Source organism: Panthera tigris, chromosome A3 (assembly GCF_018350195.1).
Source record: "Panthera tigris isolate Pti1 chromosome A3, P.tigris_Pti1_mat1.1, whole genome shotgun sequence".
Classification (NCBI taxonomy): Eukaryota; Metazoa; Chordata; class Mammalia; order Carnivora; family Felidae; genus Panthera; species Panthera tigris.
In genome coordinates this window covers 58,397,876-58,408,424 of record NC_056662.1, presented here as the reverse complement: position 1 = coordinate 58,408,424, position 10,549 = coordinate 58,397,876, and the positions used below count along the sequence as shown (strand labels likewise).

Genomic DNA, 10,549 nt, shown 5'->3' with positions numbered 1-10,549 from the left:
GGAGCCTGCTTCCGACTCTCCCTCTCTCTCTGCTTCTCCCCTGTTCTCGCTCTCTCTCTCTCAAAAATGAATAAATATTAAAAAAATTTAAACACCAGCAAGAGGTTCTTCATTAAACATGTTTAAAAGTAGAAGAAAGGTTACCTGAAATCAACTATAGTCCTGGGATTCAGTAACTGTAATCAACTTTTAAGTGTAGTTCAATTGACTGCCATGTTAAAAACAATGTATCTTGAATTCTCTGGGTTTTCTAGTTCCGGTTTCTAGTTGTAGTATCTTCAAATCACCTGTAAAAAGACAGCACTAAGTTACACCATAGGGTAGAAAGAAAAAATGCTTCAAAATTAATCAGATCCCAAGATACAACTACTTTAATTCTCTTAGCAGTGTTTATACATTTAAACAACTTCAAAGAAACAGTTATCACTCACCTTTCTTACAGAGTACACACTTTCCCACAATTTTAAGTGGTGTGTACCACTACTTAATGTATCTTGTAATGATTCTCATGGAAAGTGATGGCTCACGTGCTTATTTTAAATAATATTTTGAAGGGCAGCACTTTAGCATTTTAAGGGTATCTGGAAAAGTAACGCATATTTTTACGTACTCTTTAAAATTCTTGCACACTCTACCTAGGTACTAAGACATTTTGTTGGTTTCACTTTATATCTGGTCTGTTGTTTTTATGCAATCACTACTGTTCTGATCAGGAAATCCATCCCTAAAATGCTTCCAAAAACACAGTCCTGGGATCCAATACCTATGCATCCAAGCCCCACGAAAGTGCTGGTGTTCTCAGGTTTCTCATTAGCCCATAATATACAAGCTTACACCTCTTCAAAAAAATGGATTGAATTAATGTGATCCATATACCTTTTTCAATTTACAACTTCTACTTTGCTGTTAGAATAAAGGCAAATCTAGCTAAATGGCTGATTACACTGTAGAAATTTTACTTTTATAAGAATTAACGTTAGTACCTTTTAAAATGAAATGGTTTTTAAAACTTCAAAAGCGAAATTAACTGGGAAAGGCGTAGGTGGCTTTTCTAATTGGTTGTTGCATCACAGAAGCACAGCGTATGTTATATATAAGACTCACTTTGGTTCAGGCCAGCATCCTGTGCTTTGTAAATCACAAATTGGGTTACACTGAGCTCAAAGAGACTGCTTTTGACCAAACATGTAATTACCTCAGGTTCTCGTTAATAACATACACATACTGATTTAAGCTCAGCCTTCACTGAGCAAATAAACTTTAATGTGCTCAAAAGAAGAAACTTGCCAATTAAGCTATCCTCTTGGGGAATTTAGTTACACTGGGTATTTCATCCCAGTGGGAACACACCTGTTCCTGAAGGCCTATTTCTGTTTCTGATTCTAGCAGTCCCTGATGCAGCAAGTAGACTGCAAAGTATGTAGACAGGTATTTACTACTCAATTTAAGATCCAATGCCTTCAATTCACTGATTTTTTCTTCTAAAAATATCAGCTCTCTTTGGGAAGAGCAGACCCCTCTGAGAAAGCCTGCCCAAGTGCAAAGCTTCAATCCTGAGGTTACTGAGGTCAGACCAGTGATTCGCTTCTGGAGATTTTGTCATCGTGTGCCCCACAGAGAGCAAACTGCTGATGGGCACACTGCAATTCGGCCTTTTATTGTCATCACTCCTCAGTGACTGCAGGAGACAAGCTCTCAGGAGAGGCTTTTTATATTCAAGATCCCCCAGACTTCAGCATGTGAGGAAGTTTACCTGTCCAAGGTGCCCTGTTTTTGCACATCTCCTCCTGCCCTTTGTGGTGTTCTAGCGGGAAACCCAGAGGTAGCACCTGGGCAGGCGGCTGACAACAGTGCTTCACGTTCATGGTCAAACTGCTTCTTTCACATGCTGCCTGGGACTTTCAAAGTTAAAAAAAAAAAACAAAAAACTGTTTCTACAGTATTTGTGAACAAATGGCTTTTATGACAATTGTTAGAGGGAACATGATTACTGCCATAAATAATATGACTAACCTTAAACCAAATCTCTCTGGTTTACCCTTTCTTGATTACATTCCCATATTCCGAGTAGCATTTTATCAATTTCATGTCTCAGCAAACATTCTGCTAATATTTGACCCTTTTCTATCATATTTATATCTAAAAAAAAGCCTATAAAAGGAAGCTTTCAAAGTGTTGCAGTTCTCTATTTTTTCTTGGTAATTCCTTTCTCTGCTATTAAAGACATGTTTCCAGGGGTCCCTGAGTGGCTCAGTCAGTTAAGTGACTTTGGCTCAGGTCAGAATCTCACTGCTCTGTGGGTTTGAGCTGCTGATAGCTCAGAGCCTTGAACCTGCTTCAGATTCTGTGTCTCCCTCTCTCTGCCCCTCCCCCATTCATGCTCTGCCTCTCTCTCAAAAATAAACAAAAAAAATTATTTTTAAAGACATGTTTCTGCAGATGAGACCAGACCACTACAGTTCTTCCCATCTCCTGAATTTGCAGTTTAGTGTTCAAATGTTTGAATTATGGAAAGCTGTATCTGATAGCTGCTAATGAAGAAATCATACTTCTGTAATTATCAAACAATTTAGCTTGATCTGTCATGGTATTCTTTTTAAAAGTCTGCTTCATTGGATACTGGAAAGAATTATTAATTAAAGCATGTCTCCCAAGTATGTATCTTAAAATACAAACAGCAAAAAACCTACTTCGTACAGAATCAAGGACATACTTTCCTATTTGCAATGAACCACAAAGATAATGGCTATTATGGAAACCTACTTTGAGGCTGTCAGTGAGAGCTCAAAGTCAGTCAACTTTTCTACTTCAGTAGCTCCTCAAGTTGAATCTGGCCACAGAATTTACACCAGCAAAACTGTTTACTCACCAAATGTTTCACTATGAGTGGCTAAAATCCAAAGGCAACAAATAGTTTGAAGGAAAAAAAAGAAAACAGAGCCATACAAAACTTAGATGAAGCTGTTAAGAATGAATTCCTTACATTTTTTAAAACTCCAAACAGACCTTTATTTTTACTCACAAAATAAAGATACACACAACTAGCTTAGAAGCAACAAAGGACAACAGTTTCAAGTTTTAAAAAAATAACTCTCCCTCATCCTCCTCAACTTCCACCTCCAAGAAGGGAGAGGAGAGCTGAAAGTGTGTGTTTTTACTTAATAATTTTATAAAATTTAAGAGTGCAGTCTCCAAAAGCTTTACATTCACCTGCCGCTTTCAACCTACAAGTGAGAACAGCCAAGATTAAAAAGGATAGATGATTACACAAGATCATGATCTTTAAATCAATCAAGAAAACTGCTTACTTTGTAACAGAAACAAAGTTCTCCATCCTTTTAATTGTAAAGATTAAATTGTAGTTGGAACTAATACAGTCATCATTTACAAAAAACTCTGCCTGCTCGATTTTCTTAAGGCAATGAAGAACTTACTGCTCATGTGTGATGAAGGATCTTAGCTTTTCATTCGTAGAAAAAATGGACACATTTCCCTCTCCTTTAAGGTATCACAAGCAATTAGGGATTAAAAAGGGAAAATGCAAATCCTAAAGTCATCTAACGCTCTTCCTATAATTCCAAAGAGAGAACAATGAAAAGGTGTTCGTAGGTTTCAAAGTCTATATAATAACACGGAGGTTTGAGAAAGCTGTAGATTTCTCAGATCTCATTTATAAGTTTAATGTTCTAGAAAAGCCTTTCCTCCAAGGAAAACTCGTGATCAATAACTGAAGTGAATTATACAATTCCACTTCCCACTAGTCTAAATTCAGTTGCTCAGTCTAAAGCCATCCTTGAGAAACAAAATCCCATTTGTACAGTACCGTGGTAGCTAGTCTAGTAGTATTCAGAAAAACCTCCCCCTGCTACCCCCTTTAAAGGGCCTTCCTAGTGGTCTCCTCTGTAATAGTCCAAAACAACATACTGTTTATCGTAAATGATATATTTTAGTAGATAAATATATTAAGACTAATCAAAACATCTCTTTAAGAATAAAATATCTTAGCCCTTTGTGTATCAAATCAGAACCTGAAAGGTAAAAGAATGTACATTATTTTCAAATATACAAACTATGTGCTGAAAAAAAAAAAAAAAAAAAAGTCCTTTAATTGAAGTCAATGCTCTGTCCATGACGCGGTCACCAGGATGTGTGCTAGGAGACGGGCCTTCCATGTTCAAGGTCGCTCCTGCCCATTTCTACAATGAAGCAACAAAAGCCAATGTCAGCCACTTAGCATATTCTAAACTTCAATTACAGAAGCACTGTGACTCATTTGGAGACTATAATTCAAGCAACAAATTACAAAAAAATTTACATAAAACCTACATGTAAAATTGGCAACTCATTCCAGAGAGCAAAAAAAAATATACAAACATCTTCCTCACACAGAGTGTGAGAAGTTTTCTCACATTAGCTTAACCAATGTTACTTTAATCAACATGGTGCTATTAAAAAAAGGATGCAGTCTTCTGGTTGGTGAACTAGTGTATGTTTTCAAAAGTAAACCAGACAGCTATGACGACATCTGATGATGATGATGGTGGTGTCACTGCCCACAAAAACAACAAAGAGCATTTCCTGTGTTATATATGTGACTCTGTGAGGTAAGGATTAGGATGTTATTATGCTCATTTTACAGATGATGAAACATGGGCACAGAGACATTAAACTATCTTGGAAAAGGAACTGGTGGTTCAAAGTCAGAAGTTTCTTACAGGAATAGAGTACTTCCTTAAATACAGAATCAAATACTTCAACTCACCTACAGTCAGAGCCAAGAAGGTCAACTGGACAACAGAAGGAGTACTCACCAGGGAAACACAGTCTCTAGTGAGTAGTCTATCATTAGTAAGTTCCACATTTTATTTCTAGTTGCTCCGAAGAGCCTAGTAAATGTTTTCTCAACTTTAAGTGAAGCCACATTTTATTCTGGAAGTACTAGTGTCTGCTTAAGAGAACTGATTTCTTGGGAGTACCTGGGTGGCTCAGTCGCTTAAGCGTCCAACTCTTGGCCCAGGTCATGATCTGATGGTTCAGGAGTTTGAGTCCTGTGTCGGGCTCTGCTTCGGATTCTCTCTTTCTCTCTCTCTCTCCCTTTTTCTCTGCCCCTTCCCTGTGTGCATGCATGTCCTCTCTCTCTCTAAACTTTTTTTTTTTTTTAAAAGAATATATTTCTCCAATTTAATATTTCTCAAATTATATTGGTACAATGATAAGGTGGAAAGAACATGAACATTTAAATTTACCTATCAATTTACTCGTGAACAAATACTTGGAAATTAAAAATAAAAAAGGACAAAAACAAAAAACAAAAAACAAAAAACAAAAAAGAAGAAAGCAAACACACACACAAAAGGCAGGTGTGGGGAGTGGGCCCAGCTTCTTCAGAATGTATCCAACATCCTGTTGTTTTATAACCTAGCATCTTTTTCCACTTTTATTTTTATGCACTATTTCTTTGTGTGTGTGTGTGTGTGTGTGTGTGTGTGTGTGTGTAGGGGTGATTTTATTTGTATAGAATACATTTCCAAGGACGAAATATCAGCTTCAAAGACTATGTATTTTTAATTTAATAGATGTTGTTACATGGCTATTCAAAAAGGCCAGGGGGCGCCTGGGTGGCTCAGTCGGTTGAGTGTCCGACTTCGGCTCAGGTCATGATCTTGCAGTTCGTGAGTTCAAGCCCCACGTTGGGCTCTGTGCTGACAGCTCAGAGCCTGGAGCATGCTTCAGATTCTGTGTCTCCCTCTCTCTGCCCCTTCCCCGCTCATGCTCTGTCTCTCAAAAATGAATAAATGTTTAAAAAAAAATTTTTTTTAAAAGGCCATAACAATTTACATTTATAGCACAATGTATGGAAATGCCCATTTCTTGCATCCCAGCCAGCAATAAATGTTAGCTGTCTTTTGAATTTTTTTCTCATTTGAACACTGGAAAGTGATTATCTCACTGCTATTTCAATTTGCATTTTCCTAATTAACTTGCATTTGGATTTGATCTTTTCTTGTTTTTGTTGTATACCTGCACTTGTAGTCTACACTATGCACTATTTCAAATGATAATAATATCCTACTTCTAAGAGGGGAGAGGAGATGCTGACAGACCAATGCACGGCAGATAACAAGAGTGCAGGAAAACGTGGGGGATGCTTAGGGTGAGTCTTTATCGGCCTTTAACTATCTCAAGGGTGGTCAAGTACTAGAGAAAGGAAAGTTAGTTTTTTTTCTGGAGACTGAAGGCAATGGCAAAAATGACACTGGCACACACTTGGGCTCAACTGGACAGGATGGATTCTAAAGGTGGTTCCATCCCAGCAGGCAACCAGGGAGCTGGCTGGGAGAATGTCCTTTCGGCATTCCAATGCTCGGAAATGGGTTTTTCCTTCTCTTCCACAGTGTGCTCTTCTTCCTTGGCTACTGGTTTAAAACCTAAGTTCTAGTATTTGTTTATTTTTGCTTCATAGCCAAACATAAAACTGATTCAGTTTGAGTTTTACTGATTTGGGAAGATATGCTTCCTCTTCCCCTATGGAAAAATTCAAAATTGGAAGCATCAATTCTTCCCAGTTAAAATAAATTCAATTATAATAAAAATTTTCACTCAGCAGAGTAATTTTAATTTTTTAGAAAAATGCAGAATAGTCCAGAAATGTTTTTAAATTAATAAAGGTGAAAGAATTTGCCTTGCCAATATCAAAACATATGTAATTATTATTCACTAAAATGATTATAATTCACTAAATATTGGGACAACTGGTTAAACATTTTGGGGAAAAATAGGTTAAACCTTCCGTTAAGCTATGTGGATTAAAAATTTAAATGTAAAATACAAAACCACAAATATTAGCAAAATATGGGTTAATATATTTATAATCCTGAGATAAGGAAGACCTTCCCAAGTTAGTATGCTATCAAAGGCAGAATCATGAACATATGTTGGGACTAGAGAAAAATTAAACATTTCTACTAGCAAAATATACCAACCAGTCAAAGGACAGACAAACTGGGGGAGAAATATATGTCATACATATGACAAAGATCAAAGAACTCTTAGAAGCAACATGAAAAAATTAGTTTCTCCAGAGAAAAATAAGGATGAAACAGGCAACTCCTGAAAGAATAAAAATGACCAACAAATATGAAAAGAAGGTCACCTCATTAGTAATTAAAAAAAATGCAATTCACTCTGTCTCCTCTCTCAGAATGACAAGAAATAATCAGACATCTAAGTGGTGAGGGTATATGCATAATAAATTCTTTTTTTTTTTTTTTACTTTTTAAACAATGTTTATTTATTTTGAGGAAGAGAGAGAGAGAGAGAGAGAGATTGAGAACACTCAAGCTCTTGGGGCAGGGAGGGAGAGAGGGAGAGAGAGATTCCCAAGAGAGATTCTGCACTGTCAGTGCAGAGACCGATGTGGGGCTGGATCTCTCTCTCTCAAAAATAAACAAACATTAAAACAAAACAAAAAAAGAGTCAGATGCTTAACTGACTGAGCCACCAGGTGTCCCTACACAGCGATTTCCGAGTGTTAAAAATAAAGTCGCCAAAAGGGTGCGGTTTAAAGAAATTACAGTGAATCTAAACTGTAATACTATGCAGCCACACAGAATCATGCACCTATTGATACAGAAAAGAGCTGCACACATTAAGAGAAAAACAGGTAACCTAACAGCACATAAATGATATGTGATTAAACACAGAAAAACATCTGGAAAGCTATTTATCAAAATGTTAAAATGGTATTTCCAGGTGTCGGATCACAGTTTCTATTTTTCCTTTATGTTTTTCTGCACTTTATGTATTTTTTCATTTTGTTCCCTAACTGCTAGCAACATTGTTTTAAAACCTGGAAGGCACTTACCTAGTAAGGCTGTGTCTTCACCTGCATCTTCTTTAAAGCCGGCATCACACTGCAGTGCAGACTCACTAGTGGAAGAGGACGGTAAATTGTTCCCGTCACTTCTGTCCTCCTCTTGTAGAGTAATACTCAAATTTGCAGCCAAAACACTCCCAGGGGTAGATTCTGGAGCAGGCATCTCCTGCACATCCTCCACCTCTCCCTTGAGAGACGAAAAGAAAATACCTTGTCTGGGTAACACATTCAAAGCTTATCTATCATCTCCTAATGATTAGGCATAATCCATATGGAATATTTTTATACACAGAATCAGGCAAGAACATTAATGTCTTCTTTATTTAGCAACATCAGAAAATTAATTACTTCTCAATAAGCAGCTTTCTAAGACCTAAACGGTATTTATTTTAAAAACCATTTCCCACCTTGACGTAAGCAATGCCACCTTTAAATTCTTTATTGACAGTAAGTGAAGCTTTGTCATAGATGCATTTTCCTTGCTTCCTGGACAGAGGGTGTGAATCAGCCTGGCTGTGGCCGTGAGCTAGGATTACTGCCTCTAACTGTCGTACTGTCTTACTGCAGGCACCAGGGTTTGGGGGAAGAACACAGTATCTGAAAACAGAGGGCTTCAGACTGCATTTAGTTCACTTAAAAACAATCAATTGTGGCTCCCTGAGGACAGTGTCTATTGGCTCTCAGTCTACCTTCAACTCTCCCGTGCGCTGCTTTAAAGAACAGGACCATGAAAGTGACATCCCGGTCTTACATGGAGGCTAATCCAGATACCTTTCTGATTAATACCAGAGTCAGGCCATGTTGTGAGAGAGGAAACCACTAGGTCACCTGGTAAATGAGCAGTGGCTTTTGGGTTTACTGTGAGCCTGGGCTTTACATGAGAACATGGTGTTTGTTGCACCTCCCTCACCGGGCTCTCAGGGTCAAGGGCACGGCTGGCACGCTGCTCCCACTGCCACTCCACAGGGTTTTAGAACCGCCCTCCTGAACAACACAGCACACAGACTCCTCCTCACTGGTAACTGAGACTCCCGACACAGCAAACCACGAATCCTACTGAGTTGCTAGAAAGTCCAAACTCCCACCCAGCCCACCCTTATCTGTTTTCCCAGATAGTTACTGAAGTGCCTGACAAACTGGACTACCTGCCAGTCTCAAAGCCCACACGGTCATACCCCTATCTGCAAAATAGTGATTGGTCAGACAAACTCTTTAACACCAGGCTCAGACTCCCCTCTTAAAATACCACCTTCTTATCTCCCCACTCCACCTGGTGGAGTAAATTCCTCCTTCCTCCATGCTCCTCAGCACTTCAAACATACATCCTCTGCTACACTGTGCGCGGGTGTGTCCCCTGGCCCCCAAAGTCCAGAAAGTGAAATCCCCAAGAGCCCACAGGCAGAAGGGCTGCGTCTCACTTGTCTTTGTCTCCCCAAGTCAAGTTTCGATCTAGCACCTGAAAGAGTGCTCCTTTGATACATGCTTGCTGAATGAATGAAAACAAGAGTGACAAATGGACCATCCAGGAGGTTACAACTGCAAATGAAAGGACCACCTCCCAAGTCCATGTGAAGGACTGACAGCAGCTCTCTTACCAGTCATTACCATATGAGAGTGTCATACCTACGAAACCCAATGCAGGATGGGCCACAGGGTTTAAAGAAAATGGCCATTCATCCAAAAAGTAAAAACTAAGGGCAAGACAAGTTAATCTCTTACTATAGGTTTCGTTCTTCAAAAAAAAATTACTTTGAGGACATACTCAAGCTTTCTGAAATTAACATTTTAACAAATATACATACGTAGATATATTTCCCAAAACAAAACTCACAACGATTAAAGTCTCAGTACTAAGTTTAGCGAAATATCTTTATAAAAACTTTTAGGAGGCACCTGAGTGGCTCACCCGGTTGAGCATCTGACTCGATTTTGGCTCGGGTCATCATCTCATGGTTTGCGAGGATGAGCCCTGTGTCAGGCTCTGCACTGACAGTATGGGGCCAGACAGGAAGGGAAAGAGGAAAAGGGAAACCTTTGCCAAGAAAAACATCTGTCAAGCTCCCTGTATTGTATTGGTTAAAATCCTAGGAAGGTGCACTCTCTTGTCTGAGCTACAGTCTCAGTTCACTAAGTTTCAAGTTCACTAAGAAAGCATGTTATGCCCTGCTAAGTAGAGCCATCATTATTAAAAACTATAAACTATAGAAATTCTAGAGGAAAGACAAAATTTCTAGACATTAAAGCGGGTGAAGTTTTCTTTCAATAAGACAGGTCTTGAATGCTGGCCAACCCCCCCCCTCCCCCGACGGCTCTTTCTGTTGTACCTATGGTGAGGGCATTCTGGGACTCACACTGAAAAATATAATTCACATAAAATTACAGTAGTAATTAAGGCAGCAGGCTCTCAACTATCTTTCCAAGGCTCACTAAGCTAGAAGATGACAGGGTACCTCGAGGACTATTATGGCTATAAGGTGCATGAAAAACCTCCTTGTGGTCTCTAGCTCTACCATAAACACTATAAATTTTCTAAAAAAAAAAAAAATGTTTAGCAATACAAGAAGTTTATTTGATACTTAAATGACTTCTTCCAGAGATCAGTATTTCAAAATTATTTACTGTTTAACAATCAAGAATATTTTAAGACATTAATACATTATACGAAGACTCTAA

General features: G+C 38.5%; 1 protein-coding gene and 1 non-coding gene across 7 annotated transcripts in view; both read right to left on the bottom strand.

Annotated features, from left to right (window-relative positions):
• Nucleotides 1–260: 260 nt before the first annotated feature.
• Nucleotides 261–10,549, bottom strand: part of RNF149 (ring finger protein 149) — a 32,673-nt gene continuing 22,384 nt past the window's right edge. The window contains exons 6-11 of one of the 6 annotated variants that reach the window (XR_006215651.1): nt 7,865–8,063; nt 3,435–4,196; nt 2,870–2,890; nt 1,754–1,898; nt 432–581; nt 261–287 (exon numbers count right to left, since the gene is read on the bottom strand). Coding sequence is in view for 1 of the 6 variants with exons in the window: in XM_042981163.1 (XP_042837097.1) it covers nt 4,153–4,196; nt 7,865–8,063 (243 nt within the window). In the remaining 5 variants the exon portion in view is untranslated. Of the gene's footprint in view, nt 288–431; nt 582–1,753; nt 1,899–2,763; nt 2,891–2,984; nt 4,197–7,864; nt 8,064–10,549 lie in introns of those variants that run through there. The other 5 variants (XR_006215649.1, XR_006215648.1, XR_006215650.1 and 2 more) reach the window with 5 other exon arrangements.
• On the bottom strand, nt 1,562–1,676 carry LOC122237538. The gene has a single exon (XR_006216140.1). It is a non-coding gene; the product is annotated as a small nucleolar RNA SNORD89 (small nucleolar RNA).